General features: G+C 45.7%; 1 protein-coding gene across 1 annotated transcript in view; it reads left to right on the forward strand.

Annotated features, from left to right (window-relative positions):
* The window catches only part of LOC144593406 (CUB and sushi domain-containing protein 1-like), a 1,892,487-nt gene that overhangs the window by 1,168,619 nt on the left and 697,413 nt on the right, over positions 1-26,455 (forward strand). Inside the window, exon 6 of the mRNA XM_078398909.1 lies at positions 24,004-24,116. Within this exon, the coding sequence (XP_078255035.1) occupies positions 24,004-24,116 (113 nt within the window). The remainder of the gene's footprint in view (positions 1-24,003; positions 24,117-26,455) is intronic.

Consider the following 26,455-nt stretch of genomic DNA (forward strand, 5'->3'; position numbering starts at 1 on the left):
ACACTGTTTATGTATGTGTTGTTAGGTTTGTGTGCTGCTGTATGTTCTTTTTTAGTACCTGCACTGATGTACAGCACTTTGGTCAACGTGGGTTGCGTTTAAATGTGCTATACAAATAAAATTGACTTGACTTGACTTGACTTGACACTCATTTCCATCCACAGATGCTGCTGAACCCGTTGGGTTCTTCCAGCAGGTTGTCTGTTGCTCTGGATTCTAGTAGTTGCAGTAAATTGTTTCCACAGATATTGATCAAATGTTCTCATGCTGCTCTGCTCATTCCCACAAATGTCGAGGACAGCACGGTGGCGCAGAGGTGGAATTGCTGCCTCACCACACCTGGGACCCTGGTTCGATCCTGACTATGAGTGCTGTCTGTGCAGAGTTTGCACATTCTCCCTGAGACCGCCTAGATTTTCCTCCAGGTTCTGCGGTTTCCTGCCATGTTCCAAAAGCTTGCAGGTTTGCAAATTAATTGGAAATTGTCCCTAGTGTGCGGGATAGAACAAGTGTACGGGGTGATCGCTGGTCAGCGCGGGCTCAGTGGGCCGAAGGGCCTGTTTCCACACTGTATCTCTAAAACTAAAACCTAAAACAACATCAATAACATGACCAATGTGTCTCACTAAGCTAAAGCATGATGGCAGTTTCATGAGATCCACCAAGTGTGTTCTCCTTGTGGGTGAGCCCGCCTCTGGCCTCTGGCCATTGGAATATGGACATCCTGAGAGCAGCTGGGGCTCAGTGACCAGCCTCTACCTCCCACTCCATCATTGTCTATTCCATTAGCTTGTTCTGGACTTCCCACATTAAAGCCATGGCCTGGAAAGCACACCAATGCCTCTACTTCCTTCGAGAAGGCAGATGGCATGCTAGCTTTCATAGGTCAGGGCAATGAGTATAAGAGTTAGGAAGCTTTGATGCAACTTTATAGGACTTTGGTTAGGCCTCACTTGGAATATTGCATGGGATTCTGGTCATCCAATTGCAGGAAGATTGTGGAGGCTTTGGGAAAGGTGCAGAGGAGGTTAACCAGAATGATGCCTGGATTAGCTATGGGGAGAGGTTGGCCAGACGTAGATTGTTACTTCTGTAATACTGGAGGTTGTGGCTAGACCTGATAGAAGTATGTAAATTTGCGAGAGGCATAGTTAGGGGAGACAATCAGAACTTTTTACTCAGGGTGGAAAAAGATTTTCCAACCGTGACAAATAGGTTTCCACCGACTGGATAGCACGTAACAAAAACTGTACCTCAGCACGTGACAATAATGAGCTAAACTAAACTAAACTATATCAAATACTAGAGGGCGTATCTTTACAGTGAGAGGGGCAAAGTTTAAAGGAGATTTGTGGAGCAGTTTTATTACACAGAGGATGATGTGTGCCTGGATGATGTGTGCTGGAGGTAATTGTTGAGCCAGATACGACTGTGGCATTTAAGAGCCTTTTGGATAAGCATGATGATATGCTGGGAATGGAGGGATATGTGTTATGGGCAAGTAGATAAGAGATGGTCTTGACATCATGGGTCGGAAGGAATTGCAGATGCAGGTTTAAATCTGCATCAGGGCGGCACGGTGGCGCAGCGGTAGAGTTGCTGCCTTACAGTGAATGCAGCGCCGGAGACTCAAGTTCGATCCTGACTACGGGCGCCGTCTGTATGGGGTTTGTACGTTCTCCCCGTGACCTGCGTGGGTTTTCTCCTAGATCTTCGGTTTCCTCCCACACTCCAAAGACGTACAGGTGTGTAGGTTAATTGACTGGGTAATATGTTTAAAAATTGTCCCTAGTGTGTGTAGGATAGTGTTAATGTGCGGGGATCGCTGGGCGGCACGGACTCGGTGGGCCGAAAGGGCCTGTTTCCGCGCTGTATCTCTAAATCTAAAATCTAAATCTAAATCTAAAACTGAAGTTAGACACAAAAAGCTGGAGTAACTCAGCGGTTCAGGCAGCATCTCTGGAGAGAAGGAATGGGAGACGTTTCGGGTCGAGACCCTTCTTCAGACATAATGTTTGGCACAGAAGGGCCCGTTCTTGTGCTGTGCTGTTCTGTTATATGATATACAATTAGTATAAGAAAATAACTGCAGATGCTGGTACAAATCGAAGGTATTTATTCACAAAATGCTGGAGTAACTCAGCAGGTCAGGCAGCATCTCAGGAGAGAAGGAATGGTGACGTTTCGGGTCGAGACCTTTCCGAAGAGTCTCGGAAGAGTCTCCCATTCCTTCTCTCCCGAGATGCTGCCTGACTTGCTGAGTTACTCCAGCATTTTGTGAATAGGTACATGGATAAGAAAGGTTCAGAAGGTTATGGTCCAAATGCAGGCAAATTGGATCAGGTTAAATGGGGCATCTTGGTTAGCATGGAGGTTTTTTGCCGAAGTGGCCATTTCTGGCTGTATGATTATATGATACATTTGAATCTATTTGTAGCATTTTTTTTCATCTGGTTACCCGTATAATTCTGAATGTTAAGAAATCACTTTTTTTTTCTAGGATGGATTTAGCGCCTGAGTGCTGTTAAGATGAGTTTTTATGGTGTAAACAAAGGTGTTTTTTTTTGCCAGACGTAAATGTAATGATTTTGTAAGAGACTCCTCTGGGCAATGTTTCTTTCAAGTGAGTGTGAAAGGGCGATTGGAATAAGTTTGCAAGGTGCGATTGAAAGGCTTATTGAGTTGCATTTCTGTGCTGCGTATGAATATAAGATGTTTCATTTAAGGCGTTTAAATGAGCTATGAAGCTCGGCGAGGGGAAATTTATTGGTTCCTTCAGAAAGAGGAATTATAGGTTGCAATATGACGACATTTGGGAGATAAGTGCTGCTCTGCCTCAGAAATTAATCATACTTGTAAAATTGTAGTGCTTCTATCTTTCTACACATGTCTTTGATAAGTTAACCTGTCAATGTCCCTTTGGACAGCAAATGACCCAAGTGTGAAGTTTCCAATATACTTCCGAGCAAATTATTTTGGATTATGTGGAAGCAGCGTAATCATGAAAGATATGTGCTACTTGCTATTGATTACAAATTACGTTTGGTTTTGAAAATAGCACTGCCAGATAGTTCATCTGTGGACTCTTGTTGGCTGACAACTTGTGAAATAATTAGAGTGCTGCAATGATTTGCGGTAACTGTGCGCTCGATTACACCTTGTTAAATTTGTTTTTGAATCAACAATAAGTCGAGGAAAGTTATTGCATTATATAGATTCCGGCCGTAAATCACCAAACTGGGGTGATGTTCAGTGATCCAGTGACATTTGTACTTTTTAGTTTAGTTCAGAGATACAACATGGAAACAGGCCCTTCGGCCCACCGGGTCCATGCTGACCACCAATACGATATACACTAGTTCCATCCTACACACTGGGGACGATTTACAGAAACTAATTAACCTACAGACATTCACATCTTTAGCATGTGGGAGGGAACCAGTGCACCCGGTGAAAAACTATGCGGTCACAGGGAGAATGTGCAAACTCCTTACAGACAGCACCCATAGTCAGGATTGAATCTGGGTCTCTGACGCTGTAAGGCAACAAATCTACTGCTGCACTACTGTGGCACCTCTCTTGTCCACTCCTCCACCATTCACCCCCCCCTCACCCTTCCCTATCCAGCTTTATCCCACCCCACCTCTTCCAGCTTTCTCCCCTCTAGTACAATCACTCAGAAGTAGGGTCCCGACCCGAAATGTCGCCGATCCATGTTTTCCAGAGATGCTGCCTGACCCATTGTGTTACTCCAGCACTTTTTTGTGTGTTGTATTTAGCACCTGCAGTTTCTTGCATCTAGCCTGGAAAGGGGATTTGTTGATGAATATTTTATGTTCAAATCCATGGGACTTTTTATGTCTGGAAGCTTTCCAAGCTCGGCCGCGGGGACTTCCATCTCGTTGCGGGGTCGCCTCGGTAGGGGTCGAGCTGTCTGTCCGTGGGCATAGGGAAGAGAGGGGAAGTTTTGTTCCCTTCCATCACAGTGAGGGGGTGTTTGGAGTCACTGTGATGGATGTTTGTGTTGGGGTCGTGTGTCTTGTGTTCTTTTTTTTTTTTTTTTTTTTTTGGTGTTCTGTGACTGCTGGAAATGTAATTTCGTTCGGTATCTCGGTATCGAATGACAATAAAGCTCTGTATTCCTGTATGTATTACTGTTGAAATTACATTTAAATTTGGTACTTTGAATTAAATATTTCCTTTGTGTAATAGCGAGAGGCATGCACTGATCTTATGTCAAAAATAATGCTCCCAAGTCTATAAAGTTCAGAACCTATTTGGAGATTGTTGTGTTTAATAGCCTGATGGTTGTAGGAAAGGAGCTGCTCCTGAACCTGGACACTAGAGTTCCCATGCTCCTGTACCTTCTTCCCGATGGCAGGAGTGAAATGAGAGTGTGGCCAGGGTGGTGTGGGTCTCTGATGATGCTGGTTGTCTTTTTGAGGCAGTGACTCCTGTAGATCTCTGCGATGGTGGAGAGGTCAGTACCTGTGATGGGCTGGGCCGTGTGAAGCAGGCCGGCAATATCCTTTCCATTGTGCACCTGAAGAGGTTTGAGAGTTTCCTATCTCTCTCCAATTCCAACTAGCCTTTGAATAGTGAGTCTCACAGCTGTGATCTTCATGAGCAGAAACATTCATTTGAATTAGAGAGCATCCTATAAATTGAAACAGTTATTACATTTCTGCAAACAGGTATTTGATGGGTGTTAGATTGTTTAAATGAAGCTCTTCAATGGTGCTGTAATCGTACATACCATGTTTATGACATATTAATCAGGGCTAGATTGTGAGAACACTTAAAATTGATTGGACAGACGATTGGCACAGAGTGGATGAGATTTGTGTCCTCATGAGAGATGCAGCATAGAAGATTGTTTTCAGAAGAGCTCTTACAGAGCTACCACGCGGAAATAGGCCCTTCGGCTCACCGAGTCAATGCCGACCAGTGATCCCAATACACTCCAGTACAACCCTAGACACCAGGGACAATTCACAATTTTTACCAAAGCCAACTAACCTACTTGCCTGCACATCTTTGGGGTGTGGGAGGAAACCAGAGCACCCAGAGAGAACGTGCAAACTCTGTGCAGACTGCACCCGCAGTCAGGATTGAACCTGGGTCTCTGACGCTGTAAGGCAGCGACTCTACCGCTGCACCACTGTGCAACCCCAGCTGGTCTGGGCTGTCTGTGCATTTAAGGTCCTCCTCATCAACTTAAGATGTCCAAAGAGCTTTGCAGCCAATGAACAATATTAAGTAGGGACACAACCCAAAACGTCACCTATCCATGTTCTCCGGAGATGCTGCCTGACCTGCTGAGTTACTCCAGCACTCTGTGAAACGTCACCAATCCATGTTCTCCACAGATGCTGCCTGACTCGCCGAGTTACTCGAGCACTCTGTGAAACGTCACACATCCATGTTCTCCACAGATGCTGCCTGACTCGCTGAGTTACTCCAGCACTCTGTGAAATGTCACCCATCCATGTTCTCCACAAATGCTGCCTGACTCGCTGAGTGACTCCAGCACTGTGTACTTTTGTATCAATCAGCATCTGCAGTTCCTTGTTTCAACAATATTCTGAAGTCTTGGATGTAGGAAATGCAATTTGCACACAAGTAAGATGTTATAATTAAAAAAAGGACACAAAGTGCTGGAGTAACTCAGCAGGTCAGGCGGCATCTCTAGAAAGCATGGATTGGTCATGCTTCAGCCTGGACCCTGTTCTCTCTGAGGTACAATATTGTTCGAGAATAATGCAGGTCGTGCAAATCAATATTTCTCTTGTAGTTATCCATTCAGTAAGAATGCATAATTTTTAGTGAACAAAAATAGACTTGAACTTCCTATCCCAACTGTTGTGGGGAGTGTCAATGCTGAACTTTTCGTGCATGCTTTTATTTGAAAGACACTGGGACATTTGTTAATAAAAGCATGATCTTTCTTTCCTCTGACTCATAGAAACATAGAAACATAGAAAATAGGTGCAGGAGTAGGCCATTCGGCCCTTCGAGCCTGCACCGCCATTCAATATGATCATGGCTGATCATTCAGCTCAGTAGCCTGTACCTGCCTTCTCTCCATACCCCCTGATCCCTTTAGCAAAAAGGGCCACATCTAACTCCCTCTTAAATATAGCCAATGAACTGGCCTCAACTACCTTCTGTGGCAGAGAATTCCACAGACTCACCACTCTCTGTGTGAAGAAATGTTTTCCCATCTCGGTCCTAAAAGACTTCCCCCTTATCCTTAAGCTGTGACCCCTGGTTCTGGACTCCCCCAACATCAGGAACAATTTTCCCGCATCTAGCCTCTCCAACCCCTTAAGAATTTTATATGTTTCTATAAGATCCCCCCTCAGTCTTCTAAATTCCAGCGAGTACAAGCCCAGTCTATCTAGTCTTTCCTCATATGTAAGTCCCGTCATCCCAGGGATCAATCTGGTGAACCTTCTCTGTACTCCCTCTAAGGCAAGAACGTCTTTCCTCAGGTTAGGAGACCAAAACTCCGTGTAAAAAGCACCTATGGTCAGGAACAAACACAGGTCTCTGGAGCTGAAAAGCAGCAACACTACCTCTGCGACACACTGCCGCCAAGAACTCCCTGCTTAGAAGTCAATAACATTATGAACCTAACATGTTTAGTTCTTGGCGGCAGTGTGGCGCAGAGGTAGTGTTGCTGCTTTTCAGCTCCAGAGACCTGTGTTTGTTCCTGACCATAGGTGCTTTTTACACGGAGTTTGTATGTTCTCCCCGTGACCACGTGGGTTTTCCCCGAATGCTCCAGGTTCCTCCCACATCACAAAGATGTACTGGTTTGCAGACAAATTAGCTTCTGTAAATTGTAAATTGGCCCGAGGGTGTAGGATAGTGCTAGTGTACGGGGTGTTCGCTGGCCCGGGGCGGACATGGTCGGCCGATGGGCCTGTTTCCACACTGCATCTCTGAACTCAATTGAACGTGTGCCTGCAACACACTTTTTTTAAAGTGGCAGACATCAGGGAAAAAATAATAATAATGTATATCCTCGTAGAATGCTGACAAACCTATAAAATAAAGCATCTTTATTCTGGTCATGGTTGGACGTGAAAACATTCCGAAATCCAACAGGGTATATTCTTGTCAGGGGCAAGCACGATGGAGATTGGACCATCAGAATGTCACAGATATATGTTTTGGATTATTCAGTAAGCAGAGCTTGGAGAAGACTCTGGCAACTTGCAGAAATCTCTGGGCATAACAATTATATAATTGTCATATGTTGAAAGACTGGAGTGACTAGGCTTGTACACACTGGAATTTAGAAGGATGAGGGGGATCTTATCGAAACGTATAAGATTATTAAGGAGGCAGGAAACATGTTCCCAATGTTGGGGGAGTCCAGAACAAGGGGCCACAGTATAAGAATAAGGGGTAGGCCATTGAGAACGGAGATGAGGAAAAACTTTTTCAGTCAGAGAGTTGTGAATCTGTGGAATTCTCTGCCTCAGAAGGCAGTGGAGGCCAATTCTCCGAATGCATTCAAGAGAGAGCTAGATAGAGCTCTTAAGGATAGCGGAGTCAGGGGGTGTGGGGAGAAGGCAGGAACGGGGTACTGATTGAGAATGATCAGCCATGATCACATTGAATGGCAGTGCTGGCTCGAAGGGCCGAATGGCCTACCCCTGCACCTATTGTCTATTGTCTATTGTTTATTATACATTCTGAATGATTGTCATGATGAGTTCTGTCTCAAATCATCAAGGGTAAGACTGAATAATGTTACTGGTTAAAGAATAGCTTGCCAGAAAATTGAGGACCAATTTAATCAATGTGTCATAGAGTGATACAGTGTGGAAACAGGCCCTTCGGCCCAACTTCCCCACACCGGCCAACAAGTCCCATCTACACTCGTCCCACCTGCCCGCTTTTGCCTCATATCCCTCTAAACCTGTCCTATCCATGACCCTGTCTAACTGTTTCTGAAACATGAACACATAAAGAGCGTTAGAAAGTTCAGTTTAATTCAGGCGGCACAGTGATGCAGCAGTAGAGTTGCTACTTTCCAGTGCGAGAGAACTGGGTTCGATCCCGACTACAGGTGCTGTCTGTGCGGAGTTTGTACATTCTCTCTGTGACCGCGTCAGTTTTCTCCAGGTGCTCTGAGACTGCAAAGACGTACAGATTTGTAGGTTAATTGGTTTTGGTAAATTGTAAATTATCCATAGTGTGTGTAGAATAGTGTACGGGTTGGTGCACATTCGATGGGCTGAAGGACAGGTTTCCCTGCAGTATCTCAAAAGTCCAGTCTCGATTATCTCTGGGTTATTAAACTAACAATATATTTCCAGGTCACGCTGCACTCAGAGTCAGAGAGCTGAACAACATTGAACCAGACCATTCACCCCAAATGCCTATGCTGACCATGCTATTCTGGGATAGTCTCATTGCTTGCATTTGGCCAATATAACTTCTAAATTCTTCCTATCCTCTCTGTCCAAATGCTTTAGAAAAATCATAATTTTATCAACTTTCTTTAGACTATAGGCTTTACTTTAGACTCTAGAGATACAGCATGGAAACAGGCCCTTCAGCCCACTAAGGCCGCACCAACCAGTGATCACCCCGTACACTAGCTCTATCCTACACACTAGGGACAATTTACAAAAACCAATTAACCTACAAACCTGCACATCTTTGGAGTGTTGGAGGAAACCTCAGCACCCAGAGAAAACCCACGCGGTCACAGGGAAAACGTACAAACTCTGTACAGACAACACACATAGTCAGAATTGAACCTGGATCTCTGGCGCTGTAAGGCAGGAACTCTGCCGCTGTGCCACCGTGACACCTTTTTCCAGATACAGACTGCACTCTGAGTGCAAAAGTTGCCCTTGAGTTCATTCTTAAATCTCTCCCCTCTTAACTAGATTATTTTTAGAGATACAGCGCAGAAACAGGCCCTTCGGCCCACCGGGTCCGCGCCGCCCAGCGGTCCCCGCACATTAACACTATCCTACACCCACTAGGGACAATTTTTACATTTGCCCAGCCAATTAACCTACAAACCTGTACGTCTTTGGAGTGTGGGAGGAAACCGAAGATCTCTGAGAAAACCCATGCAGATCATGGGGAGAACGTACAAACTCCGTACAGACAGCAACATAGTCAGGATCGAACCTGAGTCTCCGGCGTTGCATTCGCTGTAAGGCAGCAACTATACTGCTGCGCCACCGTACCGCCCTATAAACTATTGAGGGAGTGCAGCGTAGTTTCACTAGGTTAATTCCCGGAATAGTGGGGCTGTAGTATGTTGAAAGAGCTAGATAGAGCTCTTAATGATAGCGGAGTCAGGGGGTATGGGGAGAAGGCAAGAACGGGGTATTGATTGTGAATGATCGGCCATGATCACATTGAATGGCAGTGCTGGCTCAAAGGGCCGAACAAAAATCTGTGAATTGATAGATGAGATATATTCTTCATTTTTATGGTATCATCACACATGCTGTTCCCCCAAAACACTGATGACACTACGAGAGGCATAGCGAACGGCGGGTTTTGTTTACTAAAATGGTGGACATTACGCTCCTTTGCGTACTGCACCTCAGTATAGGCGATTTCGATGGAGTGGTTCATCTGGCTCCTCTAGTGTCTCTGATTGCCACCACTCTCCTGTGTGCCTGTTGCAACGCAAGCATGGCTATCAAAGGTTTCGGGGAGAGGGCAGGAGAATGGGTTTGAGAGAAAAAGATAGATCAGTCATGATTCGTGAACCACTAACCTTTGGAAAGCTCCAGGCACTGCTGGGCACCTATCAGCACCCTTTTCCTCTGCAGAACTTTCTACTGTCATCTCTCAACTGAAATGTGGAAAAGCCCAGGGTCCTGATAACATCCCTCCAGAATTCCTGAAACACTGCGTTCCTAAATGCCTGGCCTGGCTCCGTGAGTTTTAGTCCTCTTGCCTCATTGGTCAGTCCATTCCGAAGATCTGTCGGAAGGCCACCGTCATTGCGCTACCAAAACCAAACAAGCCTGCGGACGACCCAAGGAACTATCGGCCCATCTCACTCCTCTGTGTCCCATACAAGCTCCTCGACCAACTTCTCCTGGCCCGGCTCCATCCAATCGTTGACCCTCAACTACCCGCTGAACAAGCCGGATTTTGGCATGGACACTGCACCACCCACCAAATAGTCAAGCTGACCAACGACATCGAAGACAGTTTCGAAAAGGGTTACAAGGCGGGCATCACACTGGTGGACCTCACCACCGCCTATGATACAGTTTGGCACCAGGGCTTGATCTTGAAGCTCCTCCGCACCATCCGTGACCGTCATTTAGTGCGATTCCTTGCCAACATCCTTGCCAACCGCAGTTTTGTACTCAAGACCAGCGACGGACATTCTAGCCGACTGCGATGCCTAAGAAACGGAGTCCCCCAAGGCTCGGTACTGGCCCCCATGCTCTTCAATCTCTATATCAGCAACCTGCCACGCACGACCTCGCGCCAGTATGGACACGCAGATGACTTGGCCCTACTGCACTCGGACAGGAGTTGGTCAAATATTGGGGATGTGCTCTCGGCGGATATGGAACTTGTCGCGGGCTACCTTAAGACCTGGAGACTAAAACTAAGTGTGGCAAAAACCACCACAACGGCCTTTCACCTGAACAACAAGGAAGCTCAACGCCAGCGAACCGTCACCCTCAATGGCCTAATTCTGCTCCTGTATTGTTTTGTTTAGAGATACAGTGCAGAAACAGGGCCTTTCGGCCCACCGGGTCCGCGCCGACCAGCGATTCCCACACATTAACACTATCCTATACCAGGGCCTGATCTTGAAACTCCTCCAAACCATCACTAGCTAGAAATTTGACATTTACCAAGCCAATTAACCTACAAACCTGTATGTCCTTGGAGTGTGGGAGGAAGCGGAAGATCTTGGAGAAAACCCACGCAGGTCACGGGGAGAACGTACAAACTCCGTTCAGACAGCACCCATAGTCAGGATCGAACCAGGGTCTCTGGCGCTGCATTCACTGTAAGGCAGCAACTCTATCGCTGTGCCACTGTGCCGCCCGCCTATATCTTATCTTATGTATCTTATGGTCTAAACAGGCAGCTTCTCCCTAGAGGTAGAGCAGAGTGGCACAGCGGTACAGTTGCTGCCTCACAGCAACAGAGACCCGGGTTTGATCCTGACCTCGGCTGCCGTCTGCATGGAGTTTGTACGTTCTCCCTGTGACCGCGTGGGTTGCTCCGGTTTCTTCCCACACTCCAAAGGCGTGCAGGTTTTGTAGGTTAATTGGCTTCTGTGAATTGTAAATTGTCCCCCGTGTGGAGGATAGTGCTAACGTACGGGGTGATCCCTGGTCAGCATGGACTCGATGGGCTAAAGGGCCTGTTTCCACACTGTATCGCTCAAGTCTAAAGTAGAGATCAGGAGTCTTGTCAGCCTTCTACACTGGAAAAATATACGCAGATATTGTTTGGTTATGTGCTTAAATTCGTGAAGTGGCTTCAAACAATGGTGCATATGTTTATTCCAATGTTCCTCCAGTGAGAAATATTTCACTGAAGTTTGCTGACAAAACAAAAAAAAGTCTCTTGAATATTTTTCCCTTTGAAAGATACGCTCAGAAAACAGTGGACTGAAATGGCTGCCGTGATACACAATCTAACATTGGGTCAAGGGGTGTGATTAACTATCATATTTCAGCGTTTATATTTAATTGTTAGATCGTAACAATAATTTTACCATCAATTACAGCAAGTTAAAGCAAACAGCTTCCACCATTTGTTTTTCCTTTATCATTAATTAATTCGATACTTCAAGAAATGCATGCTGCCATAAAAATATATATTAGCCTGCAAATAGCATTGAATTATTGATGTGCGCAGATGTATTATTTAATTGTTGGTAATTAACTCATTCTCAGTTGAATTTGGTTTACTTTGCATCCAAGAGATTAGTCAACAATTAAAGATTATCTTGTGGAGATTAGGGAGAGCTTTAATTTTTAATTATTATTATTATTTTTATTATTATTACGTCTACCGAGGTAGAGTGAAAAGCTTATATTTGCGTGCTATCCAGTCAAGGAAATGGCTATACCTGATACACAGATAAAGGATAAAGGATACAACATTAAGTCCAAGGTAAAGTCTGCTTAAACATTGTTCAAATGACTCCAAAGAGGTATATGGGAGATCATAACTTGGGCAGCACAGTGCCACAGCGGTAGAGTTGCTTCCTGACAGTGCCAAAGACCTGGGCTTGATTCTGACTACGGGTGCTGTCTGGATGGAGTTTGTACCTTCTCCCTCTGACCACATGGATTTTCTCCAGGTGCTTCGGTTTACTTCCACACTCCAAAGACTTTGCATGTGTGTGGGTTAATTGGCTTCAGTAAAAATTGTCCCGAGTGTGTCGGATGCGAAACTGGGATAACATATCCGGAACAGTAGTTAGTTCTACGTTATCCCACTTTCGCACCCCACACACTCGGGACAATTTTTTGCCAAAGAGAATTAACCTACAATGGTTCTTTATTGTCATGTATGGACAGCACAGTGAAAGATAAGTAACAAATCTTCACTGTCTTCCTTCTGCTACCTTCACTGTTAGTCTTATTTCACTCTGTCTTATACCACTCTCTCTTATATCACTCTCTCCACCCCCAACACACATTTTCCCTTTGTCGTCTCTAGACCTCCCCTTACTATGCAACTTAAAACATGTTTGATTTCTAATTTTGTTCCTTTTCTGATGAAAAACTATTGACAACCATTCACTTTTGTTTTGATCTCCCCTGAAGCTGGAGAAACGAAGAACTGCAGATGCTGGTTTACAAAAAAAAGACATAAAGTAACTCAGCGGGTCAAGCACCATCACTGGAGAAAGTGAGGAGGTGATGTTTTGGGTCACTACCTTTCTTCAGACTCTGAAGTCCGAAACATCACCTTTCCATGTTCTTCAGCGATGCTGCGTGACCCGCTGATTTACTCCAGCATTTTGTGTGTGTCTCGACCCGAAATGTCATCTATCCAAGTTCTCCAGAGATGCTGTTGGGCCTGCTGAGTTCCTCCAGCACTTTGAGTTCCTTTCCACTGAAGCTGGTTGACTTCTTTAAATGATTACATTTCCAGCATTTTCAGCCTTCATAATTTCAACATCAATACTTTGTTGCTTTGGCATTTTAGCGAATAACTTATATAACTGCGTTCCCGTGGGGCTTTCTGTATTGTTAATAGACTGCTGTGTTTCCCCATGTTAATGATGGTGACTATGTTTCCAAAGTAATTTGCTGGCTGGGTTTTGATTTGGAATGTCATTAGGATGTTAACGACATTTAAGTTTCTTAATACTCTGTCAGTACATTACTCATTTTATGCAGCACCTTCACAGATCTAAACCAGCAGTGCCAGTGAAAGAACCCAACAACCCAATATTGCAATTCTTAGTGTGGGCATTCACCTATTTGATTCAAGATGCAGAAACACATTTATTTACTATTTAAGGACACACAATGCCAAGAATAGCTTGACTTTACCTTACTTTAGAGATTCAGCATTGAAAACAGGCCCTTTTGGCCCGCCAAGTCCATGCCCACCAGCAATCGTACACTCACACTATCCTACACACTAGGGACAATTCACAATTTTTACCACAGCCAATTAACCAACACACTTACACTCCAAAGATGTGCAGGTCTGTAGGTTAATTGGCTTCTGTAAATTGTCCCTCGTGAGCAGGATAGTGCCAGTGATGATGGTATGGGGTGATCGCTGGTCGGCGTGGTATCTTTGGACTTTGCTTTAGACTTGAGAGATGATTTTTACCAATGAGAATTAAGCTACAATGGTACTTTATTGTCATGTAAATCACAGTGCAGAATCAGGCCCTGTGGGCTCCAAGTCCATGCGAACCTGCACAATCCTACACATGGGGGACCATTTACAATTTTTAGCAAATTAACCTACAAACCTGCACGTCTTTGGGGAGTGGGAGGAAACCGGAGCACCCGGATAAAACCCACGCGGTCACCGGGAGAACGTCCAAACTCTGCACAGACAGCACCCGTAGTCAGGATCGAACCTTGGTCTCTGGTGCTGTAAGGTAGCAGCTCTACGGCTAAATCACCGTGCCACCCTAACAAGAAACTTGTCTTGCTCTAAGAGAAACAATATTGTCTGATTTACTCATTTTGAACTTGAGTTTCATGCTGCATCTTAGGTCCTGGTGATGTGATCAATATTTTATTAAATTTTAATATTCACATTATGCTCACTAAATCTTTTATCCAATAAGAATAATTTGATCGCCTTCAACATTCGCCTAGCTCATGAATCTCAGCTCACTCCGTGAAAATTCTCTCAGCCTTTTATAATTTCTCTAAGTTCAGCTGAGTAAGGAATCTAGCAGTCAAATGTACTCTAACTGGATCTGTGGAGTTTAGTGTTATCACGACTGACATGTCCCATATTGTTTGTTTTAGATTCAGTCATTCTGTAGTCTGCATTGGAGCTTCTAGGTGGCAGATTTAGCCAATCTGACAGTATAGTTATTTAGCCAATCTGTCACAATAGTTAGCGCAAGATCTTCAGTTGATGGAACGCTGTACTGCTGATGTGTTTGGTTACAGTTTCACAGCTATCACAGTGGCGCAGTGGCAGAGTTGCCGCCTCACAGCACCAGAGACCTGAGTTTGCACTTTCTTCCTGTTTTTTTTCCCATTCTCCGCCCACATCCTAAAGACGTGTGGGTTTATAGGTTAATTGGCTACTGTAAATTGTCCCTGGCGTGTAAGATGTGAAATTGGGATAAAATGCATAGAGTCTTTTCTGCAGAATAGAGGAATCAAGAAGCAGAGTTTTAAGGTGAGGAGGGAAAGATTTAATAGGAACCTGGGGGGCATCTCCTTTTTTCCCCGCACATATGGAACAAGCTGCCGGAGGAGGTAGTTGAGTCAGGGACTATCATGATGTTTAAGAAACATTTGGACAGGTGTATGGATCGGATAGGTTTAGAGGGATACTAGACCAAGTGGACCCTTTGGGCCCAAACCTCTCCTGTGTTGGTGCAGCACCCTCTCCTCCCCCCTTCTCCTCTCCACCCTCCTCCCCCTCTCCCCACTCCTCCCCCCTCCCCCCTTCTCCCCCTCTCCCGACTCCTCCCCCCTCTCCCCTCCTTCCCCCTCCCCTTCCCCTCTCCTCCCCCTTCCCTTCCCCCTCACTCCATCCCCCTCAACCCCTCTTATCCTCCCTCTTGCGCCCTCCCTTCCACCCACCCTCCCTCCACCTCCCTTCCCCCTCCCTCCCTAGGAGGTAGATTTAAACTTTAAAATGTGAATAACTTAAAAAATATAACACCGATTTCAATAAAACTTCTTCCATTAGCACCAAAGGGACGACGGTGAGTAAGGTGGGCCTAAAATTGTTGCGCTATCGTGCACCGTTTTGGCTGTAGTTCAGGAACAAACAAACAAACAAACGAGTTTTAGTATATAGATGTACCAAATGCAGGCAGGTGGGACTAGTGTAGATGGACCATGTTGGTCGGCATGGGCAAGTTGGGCCAAAAGGCCTGTTTCCACGCTGTTTGGCTCTATGACTCTAACATAGAACTAGTGTATGGGTTATTGTTGGTCAGCACGGACTGAGTGTGCCGAAGGGACTGTTTCCACACTGTGTCTCCAAATTTAAACTAAACTAATTAAAAGCCTGGTTTAATCCTAAGAACCTTGAACCCAATGTCCTAATAGTTATCAGCCATGATCACATTGAATGGCGGTGCTGGCTCAAAGGGCCGAATGGCCTCCTCCTGCACCTATTGTATATTGTCTATTGTCTATTGAGATCAAAAAATGGGTAAGGCCAATGAGAAATGCAGAGGGTTCCTCCTCGTGACCGTACAGACACAGTTTAATCATAGGACTGTTTGCTGGCTGGACAGATTGATAAACTGTCTCGGAAAGAACTGCAGGTGCTGGTTTAAACCGAAGATAGACACAAAAGGCTGGAGTAACTCAGCAGGTCAGACAGCATCTCTGGAGAAAAGCGATAGGTGACATTTTAGGTCAATCCCCTTCTTCTGACTGAGAGTCTGGGGAAACAATAGACAATAGACAATAGACAATAGGTGCAGGAGTAGGCCATTCAGCCCTTCGAGCCAGCACCGCCATTCAATGCGATCATGGCTGATCACTCTCAATCAGTACCCCGTTCCTGCCTTCTCCCCATACCCCCTCACTCCGCTATCCTTAAGAGCTCTATCCAGCTCTCTCTTGAAAGCATCCAACGAACTGGCCTCCACTGCCCTCTGAGGCAGAGAATTCCACACCTTCACCACTCTCTGACTGAAAAAGTTCTTCCTCATCTCCGTTCTAAATGGCCTACCCCTTATTCTCAAACTGTGGCCCCTTGTTCTGGACTCCCCCAACATTGGGAACATGTTATCTGCCTCTAATGTGTCCAATCCCCTAATTATCTTATATGTTTCAATAAGATCCCCCCTCATCCTTCTAAATTCCAGTGTATACAAGCCCAATCGCTCCAGCCTTTCAACATACGACAGTCCCGCCATTCCGGGAATTAACCTAGTGAACCTACGCTGCACGCCCTCCATAGCAAGAACATCCTTCCTCAAATTTGGAGACCAAAACTGCACACAGTACTCCAGGTGCGGTCTCACCAGGGCCCGGTACAACTGTAGAAGGACCTCTTTGCTCCTATACTCAACTCCTCTTGTTACGAAGGCCAACATTCCATTGGCTTTCTTCACTGCCTGCTGAACCTGCATGCTTCCTTTCATTGACTGATGCACTAGGACACCCAGATCTCGTTGAACTCCCCCTCCTCCTAACTTGACACCATTCAGATAATAATCTGCCTTTCTATTCTTACTTCCAAAGTGAATAACCTCACACTTATCTACATTAAACTGCATCTGCCATGTATCCGCCCACTCACACAACCTGTCCAAGTCACCCTGCAGCCTTATTGCATCTTCCTCACAATTCACACTACCCCCCAACTTAGTATCATCTGCAAATTTGCTAATGGTACTTTTAATCCCTTTGTCTAAGTCATTAATGTATATCGTAAATAGCTGGGGTCCCAGCACCGAACCTTGCGGTACCCCACTGGTCACTGCCTGCCATTCCGAAAGGGACCCATTTATCCCCACTCTTTGCTTTCTGTCTGTCAACCAATTTTCTATCCATGTCAGTACCCTACCCCCAATACCATGTGCCCTAATTTTGCCCACTAATCTCCTATGTGGGACCTTGTCGAAGGCTTTCTGAAAGTCGAGGTACACCACATCCACTGACTCTCCCTTGTCAATTTTCCTAGTTACATCCTCAAAAAATTCCAGTAGATTTGTCAAGCATGATTTCCCCTTCGTAAATCCATGCTGACTCGGAATGATCCCGTTACTGCTATCCAAATGCTCAGCAATTTCGTCTTTTATAATTGACTCCAGCATCTTCCCCACCACTGATGTCAGACTAACTGGTCTATAATTACCCGTTTTCTCTCTCCCTCCTTTCTTAAAAAGTGGGATAACATTTGCTATCCTCCAATCCACAGGAACTGATCCTGAATCTATAGAACATTGAAAAATGATCTCCAATGCTTCCACTATTTCTAGAGCCACCTCCTTAAGTACTCTGGGATGCAGACCATCAGGCCCTGGGGATTTATCAGCCTTCAGTCCCATCAGTCTACCCAAAACCATTTCCTGCCTAATGTGGATTTCCTTCAGTTCCTCCATCACCCTAGGTTCTCCGGCCCCTAGAACATTTGAAACGAGAGGTACAGCGTGGAAACAGGCCTTTCGACCCGCTGAGTCCACGCCGACCAGCGATCACCTGTACACTAGCTCTATCCTGCACACTTGGGGCAATTTACAGAGGACAATTAACCTACAAACCTGTATATCTTTGGAATGTGGGTGGAAACCGGAGCACCCGTTGGAAACCCACGCTGTCACGGGGAGAACGTACATACTCCGTACAGACGGCACCCGTAGTCAGGATCTCTAGTGCTGCAAGGCAGCAACTCTACCGCTGTGCCACCCTGTCAAATTGTCTGCAGATTATCTGGATCTCACATTTGACACAGATTTCCTACCTCAGGTTCCCTTTTATTATGCTTGATCCCGACTATGTCTCTGAAAAATAACACTCGGAAAGAACAGGCTGTAATGTTCTGCTGGGCATCAACCAAAGTGCAATCTCAAAAATCATACATGCTCAAATGGACAGCCAGGGGGGCTATGTGAGGATGCTGTTCATTGACTTTAGTTCAGCATTCAACACAATAGTCCCCAGCAGACTGGTTGAGAAGCTGCTGGAACTGGGGCTTAGCACCCCTCTGTGTGCCTGCGTCCTGGACTTTCTCACTGCCAGGCCCCAAGTGGTCAGGATGGGGGAACACACATCTAGCTCCCTCACCCTGAACATAGGATCCCCCCAGGGCTGCGTCCTTAGCCCCCTACTGTACTCCCTGTACACACATGACTGTGGGGCCAGGTTCAGCTCAAACTCCATCATCAAGTTTGCTGATGACACTGTGGTGGTGGGCCGGATCTCCAACAATGATGAGAAGGCCTACCGGGAGGAGGTGGCTGATCTGGCACTCTGGTGTCAGGACAATAGCCTCCTCTTGAATGTCACTAAAACAAAGGAGCTGATTGTGGACTTCAGAAGGGCTAAACATCCAAGGACGTACACGCCACTGGAGATAAATGGGTCTACTGTGGATAGGGTGAGCAGTTTTAAATACTTGGGAGTCCGCATCACAGAGGATCTGACGTGGGCAACGCACATTACCGCACTGGTGGGTAAGGCTAAGCAGCGCCTTTACCACCTGAGACAATTGAGGAAATTCAGAGTGTCTCTGAGGATCCTTCATTGCTTCTACTCTGGGGCTGTAGAGAGCATCCTGTCCGGCAACATTACAGTCTGGTTTGGGAACACCTCTGCCCAGGACAGGATGGCCCTGCAGAGAGTAGTGCGTTCGGCAGAACGCACCATGGGAACTACACTCATCCCCCTGCAGGACCTATACATCAGGAGGTGCAGATCCAGAGCAAGCAAGATCATGAGGGACCCCTGCCACCCCAGTAACGGACTGTTCCAGATGCTACGATCAGGCAAACGCCTCCGCTGTCACGCTGCGAAAACGGAGAGGACGAGACGGAGCTTCTTCCCACAGGCCATCAGGACTGTCAACTTTTATAACCCCAGAGACGAAATTTTTGTCTACATTATAGTAACTTATTAACTTTATTTATATGCTGTAACTGTAATTCTTTTTTGTGCACAACCCGCAGGCATTGCCACTTTCATTTCACTGCACATCGTGTATGTGTATGTGACAAATAAATTTGACTTGACTTGATGTTCATCTGTTCATATGTGATCAGAGCAGGATTAGGCCATTCAGCCCATCCATTCTACTCCCCCATTCAAACATGGCTGATCTATCTTTTCTCCTTAACGCCATTAAGGTCATAAAGTCTGACCTTCTGCTGACGAATATCTGACGGCCAATGTGTTGAATAAAGAATCTGTGGAGCAGCTGAGCTACTGCCTCACTATCCAGCGTAGAACTGGTCTAAACCATGTTCGATACAGACCAGATGGGCTGAAGATTCTGCTTCAATGCTGAACGACACTAAAAGACCAATCCATCTGGAACTTGCCTCAGGCCACCTCTGCTTAGTCCTGCAAATGTTTAATTTTAAACACTGATCCATTATTAAATCTGCTTTCATCTGCTGGTTTACACCAAAGATAGACACCAAATGCTAGAGTAAATCAGCGGGTCAGGTAGCATCACCGAAGAAAAGGAATGGGTGACGTCTTGGGTCGAGGCCCTTCTTGAGACACAATCCAATTACTGTGGAAAAAGATTTTCCCCGTGTCAGTTCTGACTCCTTGATCATTTACTTTTGTTCCTCTACATCTTGATCCCTCTGCCAGTGGGAATAGTTTCTCACAATGTCCTCTGTTTAAATATTTTCTGATTGTGTAAATTGCTCTATCAGGATCTCCTTCTCGTCCTCCTCTCTTTCCAAGAAGACCCACCCCTTGTCCCTCCAGTCTATCCCACGTAACTAAACTCCTTCATCGCCAGAGTCATTCTGTTATGTTTACCCTCCAAGGCCTTTACATCTTCAATAAACTGCAGTGCTCCAGTTATGGATAGACCTTGTATTATAAAGAAGATAGACACAAAATGCTGGGGTAATTCAGCGGGACAGGCAGCATCTCTGGAGAGAAGGAACGGGTGACATTTTGGGTGGAGACACTTCATCAGACTGAGAGTCCGGGTAGCAGGAGACACAAAGATAAGGAAGTGTAAGGTGTGAAAATGAGACCAAAGGGTATGCTGCTCAAGGAAAATGTAGAATAGAACATTGTTAGCTAGGCGAAGGTGACAACGAAGCATGCAGAGATAAAATTTAATCAGGAGGACAGTCAGACTGGTCAGAGAACTAGGAAGGGGGAGGGATGGAGAGAGAGGGAAAGCAAGGATTACTTGAAGTTAGAGAGAGTGTAAGAAAATAATTGCAGATGCTGGTACAAATCGAAGGTATTTATTCACAAAATGCTGGAGTAACTCAGCAGGTCGGGCAGCATCTCAGGAGAGAAGGAATGGGCGACGTTTCGGGTTGAGACCCTTCTTCAGACTGATGTCAGGGGGGCGGGACAAAGGAAGGATATAGGTGGAGACAGGAAGACAGTGGGAGATCTGGGAAGGGGGAGGGGAAGAGAGGGACAGAGGAACTATCTTAAAGTTAGAGAAGTCAATATTCATACCACTGTGGTAAGCAACCCAAGTGAAATATAAAGGTTCATCAGAACTTACTTGCTTTTATATTCCATGCTTCTATTTAGAAGTCCTTGGATTCCATGTTTCTTTTCCTCTATAAATTGTTTTCGTAACATGTCCTGCTATTTTCTGTGAATTATGACACATTGGCCCAGATAACTCCATTCCAATTTTCCTTTCTGCTCTCCATCTCACATTGTCTCTCCTCATTCTTCCAGTTCAAATAAAATACATTGTAATTTTCTGCATTAGATTTTATCTGCCACCTTTCCCCCAATCTCAATTGACTTCAAATCCTTTACAGGTCCACCACCGATTTTCTGGCAACTGGTGATCCAACACCTCCTTTAATCCGGATGAAATTACGAGAGTGCACTTGAAATCCCTCCCATTAGTCCCCCACAAAAAGTGGCACCTAGGCTGGGTGAGGTGGCTGATCTCGACCTCATCAGGCCGATCGGTGGGTCCAATTTGCCCCCTGCGGCCGGGGCTCTGGAACTCTGGCCCGGTCTGAGCCGGCAGATCCGTTCCCATAGCCGACATTGCTGGCCGATATCTCTGCGCCCTCGGCGGAGTGTTCCAGAACTCTTCAACTCCTCTTGGAGGTCGTGACCCCTGCTGGTCTGGCAAAACGGATAATACAACAAAGCCCCAGAACCAAGGGTGCTGGAAAATCAGTGGTGGACCTAGACTATCATTCTCACAGTCAAGTCAAGTCAAATTTATTTGTCACATACACATACACGATGTGCAGTGAAATGAAAGTGGCAATGCCTGCGGATTGTGCACAGAAAAGAATTACAGTTACAGCATATAAATAAAGTTAATAAGTTACTATAGTGTAGACAAAAATTTAGTCTCTGGGGTTATAAAAGTTGACAGTCCTGATGGCCTGTGGGAAGAAACTCCGTCTCATCCTCTCCGTTTTCACTGCGTGACAGCGGAGGCGTTTGCCTGATCGTAGCATCTGGAACAATCCGTTACTGGGGTGGCAGGGGTCCCTCATGATCTTGCTTGCTCTGGATCTGCACCTCCTGATGTATAGGTCCTGCAGGGGGACGAGTGTAGTTCCCATGGTGCGTTCTGCCAAACGCACTACTCTCTGCAGGGCCTTCAATCTTTTGTAATCAATTGCATTGTGAAAATTCTTTCCTGGTCATCCAAGTCCAAGTCATTCATGTATGTAAAGTGGTGACCTTAGACCAGACAGTCTGAAGAAAGCTACTGTCCGCTTCCTGACCGAACATCACCCATTCACTGCTGTGCCCTGCATCTTGTTACTGGGACAGCTTTCTAACCATGCTGCTGATGCTCCTTGATTTTCCATTAGCATGACTAATGAAGGCATTGGAGGGAGTTTTGTGTTCAACCTGTATCTGGCTTCACATGGGGCCCAGTTGCCCTCTTAACTGTGGCCCAAATAGGAACAGACACACAGAACATCTCATAGAGCAGTAGTAATTTTCTCAAACAAGTCGATTCATTCAAGACCTTAGCAGCGCACAATGGGAAATATTCTGAGAACTCAAAGTATTTCAAAGATTCGCAGTATTTTTATATTCTCACCACACAATGGTTAAATGTGGATTCTACATTTTTGAAATAATTCATCATTGATCATAATCTCTGTCACCTTTCATCTTTTTTTCTCCCCAAAGTTACCCTTTTAATTGAAAACCATTCTCCCATTTGCTAACAAATGGGTGCAATGAAAGACACTTCTCCCTAATCAGTATTATTGCCCTTATCCTTGTTTACATGTTTCAGGTCCTGTTAGGACACAAAATAAATAGATTTATCCAGTGTTTGGATTCTAGAGCATAGCTAACTAAAGGTAAAAGAAACATTGGGAATTGTAAATTCTACCTTCTACAAGGTACAAGGTACAAGGTAGAAGGGATTGAAGATGCTGGTTTACACCAAAGTTAGTCACAAAATGCTGGAGTAACTCAGCAGGACAGGCACCGACCCTGTAGAGAAGGAATGGGTGACGATTCAGGTCTGAAGAAGGGGGTCTCAACCTGAAACATCACCCATTCCTTCTCTCCAGAGATGCTGCCTGTCTCACTGAGTTACTCCTGCATTTTATGTCTTTCTTTGGTAAACCAGCATCGGCAGTTCCTTGTTTCAATAGACAATAGACAATAGACAATAGACAATAGACAATAGACAATAGACAATAGGTGCAGGAGTAGGCCATTCAGCCCTTCGAGCCAGCACCGCCATTCAATGCGATCATGGCTGTTCACTATCAATCAGTACCCCGTTCCTGCCTTCTCCCCATACCCCCTCACTCCGCTATCCTTAAGAGCTCTATCCAGCTCTCTCTTGAAAGCATCCAACGAACTGGCCTCCACTGCCTTCTGAGGCAGAGAATTCCACACCTTCACCACCCTCTGACTGAAAAAGTTCTTCCTCATCTCCGTTCTAAATGGCCTACCCCTTATTCTCAAACTGTGGCCCCTTGTTCTGGACTCCCCCAACATTGGGAACATGTTATCTGCCTCTAATGTGTCCAATCCCCTAATTATCTTATATGTTTCAATAAGATCCCCCCTCATCCTTCTAAATTCCAGTGTATACAAGCCCAATCGCTCCAGCCTTTCAACATACGACAGTCCCGCCATTCCGGGAATTAATCTAGTGAACCTACGCTGCACGCCCTCCATAGCAAGAATATCCTTCCTCAAATTTGGAGACCAAAACTGCACACAGTACTCCAGGTGCGGTCTCACCAGGGCCCGGTACAACTGTAGAAGGACCTCTTTGCTCCTATACTCAACTCCTCTTGTTACGAAGGCCAACATTCCATTGGCTTTCTTCACTGCCTGCTGTACCTGCATGCTTCCTTTCATTGACTGATGCACTAGGACACCCAGATCTCGTTGAACCCCCCCTCCTCCTAACTTGACACCAAGTTTCAACTATTTATTCAGGCCATCTTGCCCGTACAACTCTACAGGTAAACTGTACTTGTCTGGTAAACTGCAGTACCCTATGATGCTGTTATTTTGTTTTGACAAACGTACCTTTGTGAATTTAAACATTTCTTCCTGCAGAGTGTTTCGGGTGAATATTGACATTGAGTCTGCATGCTTGTAGACACAGGCAGGCGCCAGGATAGGGCTGGAGGTTTCCCGCGGTGCTAATGTGAGAATGTTCCTTCTCTTTCAGGTTGACTGGTTTGAACTTGCCTTCGCCGGTCATCAGCAGCAAGAACTGGCTACGGCTGCATTTCACATCAGACAGCAACCATCGACGACGAGGGTTCAACGCCCAATATCAAGGTAAGATGTTCCTCCCATCAAACCAGAGCAGCTCATCGCTCTGGTGACCAAACGCAACTCTGATAAATCTGATAAATCTAATTGTTCGCAAATAGAGGTGTACAAGATCATGAGGGGATTAGATGGGATAAATGCACCACAGGCCAGGAAAAGGGGTAAGACCGTGAAATGTGAAATAACATCTGAATAGATTGGGTAGACGCACAGAGGCTTATGCCCAGAGTAGGGGAATCAAGAACCAGGTTCAAGGTGATGTGGGGAAAGTTTAAATCGGAATCTGAGGGGTAACCTTGTCACACAAAGGGTGGTGGGTGTATGAAACGAGCTGCCGGAGGACGTAATTGAGGCAAATTCTATCGCAATGTTTAAAATACATTTGGACAGGTACATGGATAGGACAGGATGGGAGGGTTATGGGCCAAGCATGGGCAGGTGGGACTTGTGTAGATGGGACATGTTGGTCGATGTGGGTAAGTTGGGCCCAAGGACCTGTTTCCACTATATGACTATGTATATGTCTCTAAATCCCATGGTTCAGTCTGTTTCCACACTGTATCACTCTACGACTATGTATATATGTCTCTAAATCCCATGGTTCAGTCTGCTTCCACACTGTATCACTCTATGACTGTGTATATGTCTCTAAATCCCATGGTTCAGCACCAGGTGCGAACTGCACTGTTGCCCTCAATAAACTGGGACCTAAAGTTCTTGTGTGCCTTTTAACGGTACCGGGGCACTGTGTCTTGTGTTCCCTTTAACACATCAATTCCTGGTTTCTGTACTCCCTTTAACCGACCTGCGCCCCAGTTCCCTTGTTCTTTTAAATGTACCGGGGGCTGGGTTTCCCCTCACTCCTTTTAACACACCAAGCCCTGTTTCCTGCCCTTCCTTTAACTGACCAGTGCCCCGTTCCCTTTAATATACCTGGGGCCTGGGTTTCCCCTTTGACATCTAATCCCTGCATTCCCTTCAATACGTCATGGGTCCATCATTGTTAGTGACTTCCCCACCATCGAAAAGAAGGAATGGGAAGAGGCCACACACTGGCCTTTTGAATCATAAAGGATGGTGGATGGGCTGGCGGGAGAGAGAAGGGGAGAGAGTTTGTGGGGTAATATGTGAGGAGAGACACGGTGCGATGTGTAACATGAGTATCACCGGTACTGACCTCCCCACCATCCAAGGGATTTACAGGAGGCTCTGCCTCAAAAAGGCAGCCAGTATGATCAGAGACCCACACCACCCTGGCCACACACTCATTTCACTCCTACCATCAGGAAGAAGGTATCACAGTCTGAAAACTGTGACGTCCAGGTTCAGGAACAGCTTCTTCCCAATAACTGTTAGGCTATTGAGCACTATGAAGTCCAACTCAACTAGGAGCTCCAAACTGCTTTAGTTGCACCAGGGACTTCAGGGTTTGTATTTTTTATTAATGTGGTGATTTTTTTTCCCCCTTATTATATTATCCACTGAATACTGTGTTTACAAATCTGTTGTGCTGCTGGGGGTAAGGATTTCATTGTTCTGTTTCAGTACACACGACAATGAAATACTCTTGATTTTCAAAGATAGACACAAAAAGCTGGAGTAACTCAGTGGGACAGACAGCATCTCTGGAGAGGAGGAATGGGTGACATTTTGGATCGAGACTCTTCTGCAGACCCGAAACTTCACCCATTCCTTCTCTCCAGAGATGCAGTCTGTCCCGCTGAATTACGCCAGCACTTTGTGTCTATCTGCAGTTCCTTCTTACACTTGATTCTCGACAGCAGTGCTGGTTTCTGCACTCATCTGATTCCCACACTCCCTCAAGTCTGAGTGTGCCTTTCAAGTGTCACAGCTCTTTTAAGGCGGAGATTGATATATTCTTGACCAGTGCGGATGTTGGGAGTTTTGAAGAGAAGGCGGGAGAATGGGGTTAAGAGGGAATGGTGATAGATCAGCAATGATTGAATGGTAGAGTAGACATGATGGTCTGAATGGCCTAATTCTACTCATAGAACCTCTGAGGTGATGGTCCTCATTCTACTTGCCCACTATTCCTTGAAACTTATCCATTTCAGTGAAAACATGGAGCACGTCCGAGTGTAATATCTACAAGAAAGTGAATTAAAGTGGTTTGGAGTATTAATAGGAGTAACAACAACCGTACAACAACAGGCAGCAATGTGGTGCAGCGGTAGAGTTGCCGACTTACAGCGCCAGATGACTACGGGTGTTGTCTGTACGGAGTTTGCACGTTCTCCCCGTGACCGCAAGGGTTTTCTTGATCTGTATCGATCCCGGGTCTCTGGCGCTGTAAGGCTGCAATTCCAGTAACGTTCCAGTAACGA

This window comes from Rhinoraja longicauda, chromosome 5, assembly GCF_053455715.1.
Source record: "Rhinoraja longicauda isolate Sanriku21f chromosome 5, sRhiLon1.1, whole genome shotgun sequence".
Classification (NCBI taxonomy): domain Eukaryota; kingdom Metazoa; phylum Chordata; class Chondrichthyes; order Rajiformes; family Arhynchobatidae; genus Rhinoraja; species Rhinoraja longicauda.